This window comes from Balaenoptera musculus, chromosome 13 (assembly GCF_009873245.2).
Source record: "Balaenoptera musculus isolate JJ_BM4_2016_0621 chromosome 13, mBalMus1.pri.v3, whole genome shotgun sequence".
Classification (NCBI taxonomy): Eukaryota; Metazoa; Chordata; class Mammalia; order Artiodactyla; family Balaenopteridae; genus Balaenoptera; species Balaenoptera musculus.
This window is the reverse complement of record NC_045797.1, coordinates 15,711,767-15,725,968: the sequence shown is the minus strand read 5'-3', so window position 1 is coordinate 15,725,968 and position 14,202 is coordinate 15,711,767. Positions and strand designations below refer to the sequence as shown.

At 34.9% G+C, this 14,202-nt stretch overlaps 1 protein-coding gene across 1 annotated transcript in view; it reads left to right on the top strand.

Annotated features, from left to right (window-relative positions):
* Positions 1-14,202, top strand: part of DNAH6 (dynein axonemal heavy chain 6) — a 298,716-nt gene that overhangs the window by 63,600 nt on the left and 220,914 nt on the right. Inside the window, exons 11-13 of the mRNA XM_036873333.1 lie at positions 352-552; positions 9,006-9,126; positions 12,638-12,789. Coding sequence (XP_036729228.1) covers positions 352-552; positions 9,006-9,126; positions 12,638-12,789 — 474 coding nt within the window. The remainder of the gene's footprint in view (positions 1-351; positions 553-9,005; positions 9,127-12,637; positions 12,790-14,202) is intronic.

The following is a 14,202-nucleotide window of genomic DNA, read 5'->3' as shown; positions in this document are numbered from 1 at the left end:
ATATGAACTTTTAACCCACCTTTTGAACTTTCCCTGATTCTCTTAGGCATATTCTGGCATTCCTTCCCTTATGACCTTTCTGTGTTTTGTTCATGTTTCAAATGAATGTAATATATTCATCTTAATGTGTTGCAACTTTTTGCTTATCTACCTCTCTTTCAATTAGAAAACATATTTCCCGAAGACAGGGGCTGTGTCTTCTGATTTGTCATATATTCAGAGTCAACGCAGTACCTGGCATTATTGAATGAGTTATTCTTATTTATTTTAGCAGTTTAGAAAATTCAAAACTTTTTATAAATATAACCATGTGTGTGTTTACATTTATGTTTGTGCTTTTCTCTCCAACAGGATGGTATTTCAGGCGCAATTAATCATTTCCGAAACACTGTGTTATCAGTTCCTAATCTTGTGCCTGATTCATATTTTGATGCTTTTACCAGCCCTTACATTAACAACAAAATGGAAGAAAAAACTTGTGGATTTGGTCCAAGCTTATCAGCAGTATTTGATGATGATAAGAATTTTCACACAATTATCTTTCAAATAAAGGTATACTTTCTTTTACTAAAACTATTTTTATAATATTTTTGATTTTTAAGAAACTGGGTAACATATTCTCTTACTGTCTTATCTTTAGATTAAATGCTACTTAATCTCTAAATGCTAAAGTGATTTTTTTTTTAAGTCCTGGTAGATTAGAGCACTGATTATAAGAAAGAGATTTAAAGCACAAGCTGTTCAAGATGGTATCACTTTTTGGGGGGGAAATAAGGTTAAAAAGGAGGAAGAGACATTATCTGAACATTGGGTGGTACAGGGAAAATAGAGCAACTGGTGAAAATTTAAGGCCCTGCAAGACAAAAAGAACCAGAAAACCAGAATACACCCAACTCTTTCCCCACAACCAAAAACTAAAATAAAATAATCTGCACATTGCTCTACTGACAAAACAGAATGCCCTTGAATTATAAATCTTGTAAATCACTCAAATCCATGAGCTGAATAAATTAAAATATATTAAATACCTGAGACGGTACTATAAGGAGAAAATAGAAAGTGAAGATTAAAATATTCCTTCTCTTCCCTCCCAAAAAACATGAAACAAAAACTGCACTATAAACTAAAGTAAATAGCCTCAACATTAAATTTAAAAAATTCAAAATTTAAAATAAAAATGGAATTTTTTTTTAAAAAAGACAAAATTATCTCAGAAACCAAGACTAAATTGCATCATGCCGGAGAGAATAACCTGAAATGAAAATGTAATAGTGAGTATAAAGACAGGAAAACAATCAGGAGAATGAAAATAAGCTAGAGATAGAAATAAAAATGGTCAGAGAGAAAATAATTGAAATAGAAAACAGGCAAAGAAGAAATAACATACATATAATTGGAGTGTCTGAAGGAGAAAAACAAAACAAAGGGTAGAACAAACACATAACTATAGTCCAAGAAAAGAAAATGTGAATCTATATATTGAAAGGGCCCACAGAGTGCCTTGGAAAATTGACCTAGAACAATCAACTCTGAGATACATCCTTTTAAAACTATTAGCTTTTAAAGCTAAAGAAAAATTCCTCCAGGTCTCACAGCACAATGAAAATAACTTACAAAAGTAAGAGAATTAGACTAGCATCAGGCTTCTCAAAAACAACGTATAAAGAAAGGCAATGATGGAATGGCATTTTTTAATGAAACTCAAGAGCAGATAATGCGAATCAATAATTTTTATCTAACCAAGCTAGTCCTTCAAATATCAAGGCTATAGAAAAATAGTTTTAAAAAGGCAAGGGCCTAGGGTTTTTGGTGCTGATCAGGATTTTTTATGAAATTAGGATGAGTTTCATCCAACCAGGAGATAACTTGGCAAAAGGACTGATCTTCCTATTTCTGGATCCACATGTAAGGAGCTTGGAAGTTGCCACTCTATCCTAACAAGTAAAAAGCCGAACACACTGACTGAACAGACTGCTATTGGATCTGTAATAGAGGGGAGAACACAGGGGAAACCACAGCCCTCAAGATTGGAGAGACAGAGAGATGAAAACAGGGAGTCATGGCTTCTGAGAGCAGAGACTATGAGCAGAAACCTCAGTGAGAACCAGTGCCAGACAGGAAAACCTGAACTGTAATTGATGAACTGATGGAGGCTCAGTGTGAACAACTCTGAGAGTTAAAACCTCCAGGGACCAAGTTATAGGAGACCCCCACATTATTATGAAATTTACCTGCAAGAACTCAACCAGATTCTCACAGTAAATATTAGAGAAAAATTCTCTCATGCTTCCAGCAGGGAGAGGGGAAAAGGAATAATTTGAAATATGTCAGAGCACCCTCTTCTCAACAAGGCCTACCTTCAGAGGAAACTAGTTAACCAGAGCCTAATTTGCTAGTGTATTATCTGATCCTAACTTACCTGGGGGAGGGGAAATACACAACTCCAGCCCACTCTAGCCATCTGTCCCACCTAAGGAGAGAGAAAAAAAAAGTGAGAAATATTTACGAAGTTCACAGTTCAGAGGCATTGGCTCACTAAAAGACTAAGACCTAATCAAAGGACTATAGAATATATCCCCTCCCCTGACACATACCATCCCCTTACTAAGGACCTATTAACAGCAGTTCCTTTTACCAAATACATCATGTCCAATTATAAAAAAAAAAATTACAAGGCACATTAATAAGGGGAAAAAATTAGAAGACAGAGCAAGTATCAGACCCAGACATGGCAGGAATATTGGAAATATCAGACCCAGAATTTAAAACAACTATGATTAATATGCTAAGGGCTCCAATGGATAAGATAAACAGCATGCAAGAACAGATGGGCAATGTAAGCAGAGAGATGGAAATCCTAAGAAAGAACCAAAAAGAAGTGCTAGAGGTAAATAACAAAACAAAACAAAACATAACAAATAAATAATGCCGTTGATGAGCTTATTAGTAGACTAGACACAGCTGAGGAAAGAATCTCTGAGCCATAGAATATATCAATAGAGTCCTGAAAACCAAAAAGCAAAGAGAACAAAGACTGAAAAAAGCAGAACAGACTATCCAGGAACTGTAGGAAAACTTCAAAAGGCGTAACACATGTGTAATGGGAATACTGTATGATTCCAGCTATATGACATTCTGAAAAAAGCAAAAACATGGAGACAGTAAAAAGATCAGTGGTTACCAGGGGGTTGAGGGTGGGGGAGTGAAGAGGCAAAACACTGATTTTTAGGACAGTGAAAACACTCTGTATAATTCCATAATGATGGATAAATGTCATTATATATTTGTCCAAACCCATAGAATGTTCCATACCAAGAGTGAACCATAATGTAAACAATGGATTTTGGGTGATTATGATGTGTCAATGTAGGCTCATCAATTGTAACAAATATACCACCCTGGTAGGGGACGTTTAGTCTTTCTTTAGAAAGACTGAAAATGAAGTGGTGCTCAGTGGTGTAGAGACAAATGTAAACAATAAGAAAGCAAGATTTGTGATCCTATGAGTCAGGGCTATAAATTTCTATGCACCAAATATATATACAGGAAACACTTGCAAAAGGCAAAGAGATGCAATGAGACACAAATGGAACATAAATAGAAACACTGTGAATAGAAGACTTTAACATGCAACTCTCATCATAAGGCAGGTCAAGTTGGAAAAAAATAAATAAGGATATAGAAGTCCTAACTAACATAATCAATGACAAATAACAAGGAAATAACAGTTTAAACAGAAAAAAAAATGAGGGATTACCTTACAGACATTTATCCAAATAAATTTGAAAACCTAGATTAAATAGATAGTATTTTTAGGGAAACATGGTAATCTAAATCAACCACATTAAAAATAGAAAGCTTACCAATCTCCACAGAAGAAATAGAGGAAGTTATCAAAGAAATACCTTGTAAAAAGCACCAGGCCCAGATGGTTTCACAGGGGAATTTTATCAACTCTCCAAAGACCAGATATTCACAATAGCACATAAATTGTTCTAGAATACTGAAAATGCCTGGTGGAAAAAACTTCATTGTAATAACAAAGCAGGTAATATATAATATTTAGGAATAAACCTAATAAGAAATGTTAAAAAAAACCTATATAAGGATATCTTTTTATGTTTTCTTAAAGGCTTCTGGAAGACACAAAAATAGACTTAAAGAAATATTCATAGATGGAATGACTCAACGTAATACATATCTGTTCTCCCTAGGTTAATCTATAAATTTAACACGATGCCAACAAAAGTACTAATAAGCTTTATCATAGAGCATAAGTTTATAGTAAAGCCTATATGTAATAATAGACATGCATAGAAGCTAGGAAAACCCTAAAAAAGAAAAGCTATTTGGGGTATTATTCTTACCAAGTATTAAATATAAACTCTATAATTAAAAGATTGTGGTATTGGCTATCAGACCAGTGGAACAGAATAGAAAATCCAGAAATACACCTAAGTACATATGAAAATTTATTAAATAAAAAACATGGTATTTCAAATCACTGAAATATATTTGGACTTTTCATACACAGTGTTGGGATAACTGATTAGCCTCTGGGACAAAGTTAAAGTTAGATACATATCTCATGTTGTATATAAAAATAACTGGATCAGGGATCTAAAAATTTATTTAAATCATACAAGTTCTAGAAGAAAACATGGGTGAATTCTTCTATAATCTTGTTCATAAAGAAAGGTTATCTAGCTATGACTCAAAATCCAGATGCCATAATAGCACAAATTGATAAATTTGATGGTATAAAGCTTTTTAAAACTTTTCACGGCAAAAAAATATATAAACAAAGTAAAAATACAATTAAAAACTGGGAGAATCTATTTGCAGCATATAAATCACAGCTAAGGGCTAATATTTTTATACATGAAGAACTCTTGCCAATGCGGAACAGGGAGGAGACCAAAACTAGGTAGAAAAATGGTCAAAACATATGATAGAAAACTCACCAAAAACAAGAACCTATACACATGAAAACATATTCTACCTCACTTATAAGAGAAATGCAAATGGAAACAAAATTGAGGTAGCATTTCTCAACTATCAGATTAGCAAAATTCAAAAGTATGACAACACATTCCATTGGCTAGCCTATGGATAAACAAATGCTCTTCACACTTTGCATTTGAGAATGCAAATGATGGATAATTTTACAGTATATAATAAAACTATATGTTATGTATTTACCATTTGATCCAGCAATTCCACCTTTAAATATGTACCCAGAAGATGCATGCCCAACAATACAAAAGTACATATGCACTAGATTTTATTAACATTATTATTTTTATAAAATATCAGAAACTCCCAAAATACATAGGATGAACTATGGTACATTTACACAGAGGAGGACTATGCAGCTGAACAAAATAATACGGAAAATATCTACCAACTAATATGGAGTGATTTCCAGGGTATACTGTTAGGTGAAAAAAGCAAAGTAGAAAAGAATATCTAGAGTGTGCTACTTTTTATGTCAGAAAATAGGGAGGGAGAAGAGATAAACCAGAAACTAAGGAAATTTGTTACCTAGAGGAGACAGTGGGAATGGTGTAGACAGGATGGTGAGTATGGAGTAGAAAAGATGGGAAGAGTCACACTTAGTTCTGAGTATACTTTTTAATATAGCACTTAAAAATCAATAAGAATGGGGAAACAAAACCCTAAAATAGAATACAATGAAAACAAAAGAACTAGACTATATTTCAAATGAATAACATAACCACACTGCAAGGAAGGGGAAAAAAACTAAACCAAGTAACTTTTAAACACACTATTTTGCCCATATACCCTTAAGCTAAAGACCACTATAACTATAATAAATATTGAATTCCACTTAGTCTGTTTTTCATAGTGATATTAGTGTGTTAGCAATTCTGAAATGACTTTCTGTGTATTCTGGAGTTGAGCAAATAACTAAATATTGTGGATAATGAAATGAGGTTACTCATCCTCATCCAAATATGGAAGAGGAAAAACCAGAATGGTGTTATATTGGAACTGGAGTTATGAACTCATGATCTTTAATTGATTGATAGAAAGAGCACTATGTATAGGGTTTTGTGTATATGTGTATTTATGTGGGGTGTTTGTGTGTATCCTAGATCTGCTTGCTGAGATGGCCTAGAAGCAATGACATCCTAATAACAATGAGCATATTTGGTGTCCACACATTGTTTTCTATGTATCATTCCAAATCAAAAGGAACCAAATCTCTTTGGAGAAATGGCTTATTCAAAACCTGGGGCAGGGAAAGTACAAGAGCAGCCCAGAGCATATTGTTGAACCAAAAAATAAGAAGGTGCCTAAGGAGTAATGACGACATGCAGAAAAAATTAAAAAGCCAACTTGAAGGGTCTCCCTGGGACAATTTGACCATTAAAATAAGTAATGATTATAACAGTCTTTGAATAAAATGAGAATACATGAGTCCATTTTGTGAATGAATGAATGGAGTGAGAATGGAAAGCTCTTCCTTACAGTAAAATGCCAACTAGTAAATGTAGAAGGAAAACATAAGGAAAAATCACCACTATAGAAATAGGCAAGAATCTCTAATTCATACTAAAACGAGTATGCAAAGATATGATGAGGAAAAGGATATTGTCTCAAAGCGTTTCTGCATAGAATATTTATTGACTTAAGGAGAGAAAATAGTAAGTTTGCAGTAACGAAACCTCACAGACACCACCTTAACTTACATGTTAACATCACCAGTAATGGGACAAATCAACATTCTGTGCCTTTTGACACTGTTCACAGAGAACATACATCACTTATGTAGTATTATTGCCAAAAATGTATAACTGAATGTAAGCATTAGGAAGTATAACATACACACACAGGAGATACTTTTCAAAAATGTTAAAGGTCATAAAAAACGAAGATTGAGAAATTGTTCAGATTAAAGGGCACTGCAGAGATGTGACAAGATACAATACAAGAAATACAATACATGATACAATACAAGACACCAGATACAATACATGATCCTGGATAGGATAGTGGACCAGGAAAAAAAGGTTTTTTATTTTGTTATGAAAGACATTATTGGGACAAATGGCCAAATTTGTATAAGATCTGTAATTGATAATAGTATTAATATCAATGCTAATTTCCTGATTGAGGTCATTATACTATGGTTCTATAAGAAAATATCCTTGTGTTTATTAAATAAACCCTGAAATATTTAGGGGTAAAAATGTCTGTGTCTGCAACTTTCTTCCAAATGATTCAGGGTAAAATAATATATATAGAGAAAGAGAATGATAAAACAAATGTGATATATTGTTAAAATTTAAGGAATTTCAGTGGTGATATATGGAATTCTTTGTACTATTTCAGCAAACTTCCTGTTAGGTTTAAAATCATATTTTGAACATGTTGGTGGAGCTTTCCATTTACAGGCCTCCCGTTGTGTTTCTAATGCCTTCATGATCATGTATCAGAGACTATTAAATCTGCTCAAAGGAGATATACTTTTTTTTTTTTTTGCTGTGGGGAAAAGGATGTTCTTTTTTAATATTAATTTTTATTGGAGTATAGTTGTTTTACAACGTTGTGTTAGTTTCTGCTATACAGCAAAGTGAATCAGTTATATGTATACATATATCTACGCTTTTTTAGATTTCCTTCCCATTTAGGTCACCCCAGAGCACTGAGTAGAGTTCCCTGTGCTATGCAGTAGGCTCTCATTAGTTATCTATTTTATACATAGTACTGTACATATGTCAGTCCCAATCTTCCAATTCATCCCACTGCCCCTTCCCCCCTTGGTAACCATAAGTTTGTTCTCTACATCTGTGACTCTATTTCTGCTTTGCACATAAGTTCATCTCTACCATTTTTCTAGATTCCAGATATAAGCAATATTATATGATATTTGTTTTTCTTTTCCTGATTTACTTCACTCTGTATGACAGTCTCTAGGTCCATCCATGTCTCTGCAAATGACGCTATTTCATTCCTTTTTATGGCTGAGTAATATTCCATTGTATATATGTAGCACATCTTCTCAAAGGAGATATACTTTGACATAGTTTCTTCCCCTCAATTTTTAACGTAAAGAAATAAACAGCAGAAACATTCTGGAAGATTACATAAGAGCCTATTAAAAGGAAATAAATGAACAAATAACTAAGCCATCCAGGGTGTGTGCTATTGTTTGTAATGAAACTTTCTACTGCTACCCACTATCCCTAAAGCAAGAGTCTGAATCCATAAAGCAATACCCTAGCACTGATGTGTTGGGAATGAGCAATTCCATTGATCATCTCTAGTTTTCCTTGGGACAAATTGCAGTCATTTGCAAGAAGTCTCGGTCGGAAATGTAAGGGAAGGCAATCGAGTGCAGCCAGGGAATAATGGACCAAGACCAACAACAAACTGATCCTAACTGCTGTTCATAGGCATTGAACTATGATAACATGTATTGACATGGGTATTGTAGGAAAAACTTTGTGGGGAAGTGGAGGTTGGAACCAAGGTTAAGTGAGGGGAGGGAAAGGATTTTATTAGCGCAAATTATGAAGACATTTTGGAATAGGAGACTTGCCAGCACAGAGAACTTAATAATGAGATTAGGCAAGTAATTTTGCAAATATGCTAAATAGTTTTGCCTTTGCTCAAAAACACTAACCAAGATATAAAATTTGCAGTTTGGAAAATAAATAGACATTGTCTCTTGCCATATATTTACTAGTGATGTATAAGTTCACCATGAAGCTAAAAAAATTTCAGGTGTGCTTCCTTTCAATCATAAGGAACAATTCTTTGAAAGTCAGACTTGAAGGTGTATTTTTTTTTTCAGTTTTATAAGAGAATCCATTAATTGCTTCTTGTCATCCAGGATGGTATCTTTCCTCACTTAGGTATCCTCAGGTCAAAGCATAGTGTTGGGCACAGAGAAGGCATCTGTGTTTGTTCAGTTTTATTGAATTGAATTCTGCTCAGGAAAAATACAGTTTTGTCTGTTTTTTTATAACATTTAGGAAACCATACAGGCAGCATTTGAATCTGCTCAATTATATGCAGCTACGTTTGAAAAGTTTCAGATATTCTTCAAGGAAAATGAAAGTCTTGATTTACAAGCTCTTAAACTTCAAGAACCTGGTAAGTTTTCCATTTGTCCTTACTAATTATGTTTGACAGGTATATCAAGGTTTATCATTGTCTACATTTCTGTTTGGTGGTGTATGGTGACAGAAATGGTAGCTCCAAAGAGTTGGCCTGACAAAATGCAACAGTTTATTCATTTCTAGATTATTTGCTGTAGAACCACTTTTTTTTCTTTAGTTTTACTGTTACTGTTTTATTTCAGAATATTATGAGAAGGAATTCCTCCCCAAAAGCTTATCTTTTAGTATCAAGTTGTACCAGTGCTAAGGTTATATAGCCTTTACATGGGAAGGAGTCAAAAGAAATGTTTGCCTCTCAGATTCCTTTAAAAAATGTTTACATAGTGTAACATGTGTCTCAGGAATTCAAGTTACTCTATTTCTGTGGCCATATTGCAACCTGGTGGGTATGAATCCACAACTCTTAGTCATGAAATCAGATCCGAAGGGAAATTATTTTATTAAACTCGTTATCTTCAACAAAAGGAAATAAAATACAATACCCAAGTGAAATTTCAGGCAAGAAAGTTCCCAAATGTTTACAAAAATTAAGTATATATTATTCATTATTACCATTTAAAAATGTGAAGCATATCATTCATATTCTTTTTTTATTTCATGAACTGGCTTTATTCCTTTATTTTCTTATGCACAAAAATGATTACTCTGATACTTTGCCTCACAAAGCAACACTAATTTTTTCTGTAAATTTTTATGTTTTTGTTTCAACCCATTCTTTTTATTATGCTGAAGTATTTTAAAGTAAATTAGACATGCCATCCCTAAATGAAATATTTCAATATTCATCTTTAAAAAACATGTTCCTACAGAACCAAATTAATATTATCACACCTAATAAAAGAACCAACAATTCCTTAATATAAACATTTAGTCCCTATTCAGAATCCCCCAAATAAAGCAGTTTGCAGCTAGTTTGACCCATAATCTAGTCCAAGAGCAGGCACTATATTCACTTGTTATGTCCCTTAAGTTTTTAAAATCTGAAACAGACCCTTTTTTTCAAGACACTGACTTGCTCAAGAAACCGAAGTGGGGTCTTACTTTTGAAAACAAAATTAGACAAGTCCATTTCTACTGTTCTTCACCAACACCATCACACTGAGACTTAGTGTGTGTTGAACTGAAGGGAACTGACAGGTACACAATGGCACCAGCGTGTCAGTAAGGTGCGGAACCTGGCATTTCAGCACATGGAGTAGGGCTAATCCAAATAACCAGTTCTAATCCCCTAGATCTTCTACTCATAACCTTGAGCCAAGGCTTCCTAGTATCCTGTTACCATGTTCTTCACATTGGATAACTTTACTCCCTCACCAAGCATCCATCTGGATGAGGCCACCAAGCTCCCAGGTTGCCCTTCTTCTAGTCCTGCCTTGGCTTGTCAATTCTATCCCAATCCTGGAACGAGGGTCTCATAGGTATAAGCTGTTTATTTTCAGGGACTCTGGAGTACATTGGTCTGGACTCCTAAACGTTGTGTTCCTCTTCTTTTAGGAACTCCCTGGTACTTCCTAAACCTCGAACCCAACTGTTAGCCAGAGGTTAATAGAATGTAGCTTTGCCCCTTGGATACCATGCCTTGCCTGTTATCATATTCCCTTAAACTATTCTAACACTGCCTAGCACATATTATAGACACTTACACTTAACAAATGTCTGTTTAACCAAACTTTTAGCCACGCTGACCTCTGCCTAGCCCCAGAAGACGATCAGGGGACAAACTCTGGCTTCCTGAACTAATCAGCCATTTCTCACCCCTGAATTTCTATAAATGTCAGTGTTTATTAATAATTTCTATACTTCCTGAGCACTTATGATAGATACGGTGCTAAGTGATTTTCAGGCATCTCATCTAATCTGCATAATTCTATGAGGCGAGTACTCTCATTTTACAAATAAGGAAATGAAAATATTTAGAGATAAGGTAACTTCAAGTTTACACAGCTAGTTAGTGGTTTAGAAATCATTTTCTCTGACTTGAAAGTTTGTGTGCTTTACTATTGTACAAACCACCTCTCCTCTAGCTCATAAAGAGAGAACTCTTCTATCAGCTTTACTCTTTTGTTTCCCTTTGAACACGGCTATATAAGACCATGGCCAAGTCATTTAATTACTAAATTTCTTCATGTATAAAACAAAAGTATTGGACCAAATTAGTGTTTCCCAAGCTAGTATTCCTTGAACCACTATTCTGAAGGATATTACATGATACCATGAAAAATGAAAAAGACTCTGTGTTCAAATAAGTTAGGAAAATACTTGACCAAACAACATTATACAGGTTTCCTTACCAGAAGTCTTCTCAGATCATTTGATATACTTATTTTGTCAGTTCTCAAAAATACACACATCAAAACCTTCTGAAATGAGTAGGACAGATAATTGTCATCCCTTTTTTGTATCATGAGGAAGCCGAAGCTCAGAAAGATCAACTAACTTACCCAAAGCCACAGATGGGTTAAAGACTTGAGCCTAGGTCTTCTAACACTTTGTCTGATATGTTCTTTTTTAAAAAAATATTTATTTAATTTAATTTATTTATTTGGTTGTGCTGGGTCTTAGTTGTGGCTCGTGGGCTCTTTAGCTGTGGCATGTGAACTCTTAGTTGCGGCATACATTTGGGATCTAGTTCCCTGACCAGGGATTGAACCCAGGCCCCCTGCATTGAGAGCAAGGAGTCTTAACCCCTGCACCACCAGGGAAGTCCCTGATGTGTTCTTTATACTGTGTCAAACTCTCCCTTGTATCCAGGAGAGGAGATGATATGAATAAAGGCAAGAATCAACACCCTTTTCTCTTTGGGATGGTAGAAGGGAGGGTTAGAGAAGGAAAACAGGAAGCAGTAAGGAAATCAATCTGACTCACGCAGAGAGAGTAATTGGAAATAAAGTTAACTAAGTATTTAAAGGCCAAGAGGTACAGGATTTTGAAAGATGAGTAGAGGAGTTTAGTATTATATGTGTATTAGTAAGAGCTGTTTTTGACCAAGAGTATGATAAAAGTGTATTCAAGATAATCAGGCTTCCACTGGTTCGGAAAAGGGAGAAAATGGCTATAGGAATATTATCAAAATTCAACTACAATATATAGTGGACACAAATTGACAAAGCCTTAGCCTCGATGAATGCTTATTTTGAGGTACCATGTGGGAGAACCCTTAGATTAAGCCAACTTCAAACCAACCTGACTCTAGAATCTAATCCATTCTAAACCAGATTCTCTAATGCAATTACAAGTTATTTTCATGTGCCATTCTTAACAGGAGCCAGAGAATATATTTACATTATTAAATATTATTTTCAAGAATGAAATATAAAGCATTATGAATTAACATTTTAAAGTTACACAAGGTCCTCTACATATGGATAATAGATTATAAATATGTATGTAAATTTATTAATGCAATGATTTTTAATATATCTTTATAATGATCCTTTAAAATCTAATACATATGTTTTATGCTTTATATGAATTACTTTACCTAGGTGTTAAGTTCTTTAGTGAACAACTGGAAAAATATCACAGACAGCACAAGGACGCAGTAGCTCTAAGACGCACCAGGAATGTAGGATTGCTGCTCATTGACACTAAGCAACTAAAAGAAAAACTAATTCCATCACCTTTGCGATGCTTGGAGGTAACTATGAACTAAGAAAATTTTAAATTATGGTCTCTACAACTATTTTATGATTTTTCTCTTGCAAATAACCTATCTTTATTTTCCAGTATTGCAAATATTTAAAATTAACATTAGTCTATTGTGCATCCTTAATTTCTAGGAAAAGTTCCATATTCTTCTTTCTGTCCCAAGCACAGTCAGCTTTCAAGTGAGGAGACAGCAGCCCTCAGACTAGCCTCTTACACCCATTCCTTTTTCCTTTGTTGGAGCATTTCAAGACTTCCTACAGAAGAGACACCACTGTAACAGCTCAGGATCCTAGTGGGAATGCTGGTTGATTCTAGGATACTGAGATCAAGTTTAGGAGATCATTTCCTGATCTGAAACTGTCCCTAAAGATCTGATTATATTTTGGTGAGCTGTAGAGCTGAAGAAATTTGATTGCTTCTGCAATAACTTTCAGGTCTTCCTTTAGAGTCATATATACTGTCAAATACCTCCAGAGAGACAATGGTGTAGAACAGAGGTTGTCAAACTACAACCCTCAGGACCAGTCCAGCCTGCCACCTGTTGTGTACATATGGTTTTACTAGAACACACTCATGACAGTTGGCTTATGTATTGCCTATGGTTGCTTTCTCACTACAAGGGCAGAGCTGAGTAGTTGTGACAGAGACCATAGGTCCTGAAAATCTAAAATATTTACTATTCAGCCCTTATAGAAAACTTCTGCTGACCCCTGGTGCAGATGAAAGAAGACAGAGCCCTGTCTAAAAGGCTGCAGGCCTGAGTGCTAGTATCTATTCTGTCACTAATTCATTGTATGGCATTGGGCTTTCTTCTAGAGCTTTGCTGCTTCATCTGTAGCAAAAGAAAAAATATATAGAATTCAATTTCAGCAAACATTTCTGAGCACTATGAGCACTACTATATACCAAGCCAAAGAACACTCAACTCAAACTGGCTTCAGCAATCAGAAAATGTACGGGCTATGCATCTAAAAAGTCCAGAGGGTGGATGGCCATCAGGGAGGTGTGATCTAGTGACTCAGTAGTGTTACTGAGGACCTGATTCTTTTCATTCTCTATACCAAGCTTTCTGATGTGCCAGCTTCAACCTAAAGCTCACATGCCTTCACATTTCTCAAATGGCTGTCAAAAGCTCCATAGGCTAATTATTTCCTTGTTCATGTCCAGAGAGAGAGAACATGAGAGATCTCTCAGCCTTAAACAAAAGTCTTGTGTTTCTACTTAATTGGATCAGCTAAGATCAGAGGTTCGCCCTAATCCGATCACATTAGCCAAAGGAAGCCATGTTCATATTTGCCTTATGACCCATCAGACTCCGTCTTTGTTTCTAAAGGGGAGATCAGTTTCCTCCAAACCACATTACTACCACCCAACAGGAAAGAAGTGGAGTTGATGCTGGGGA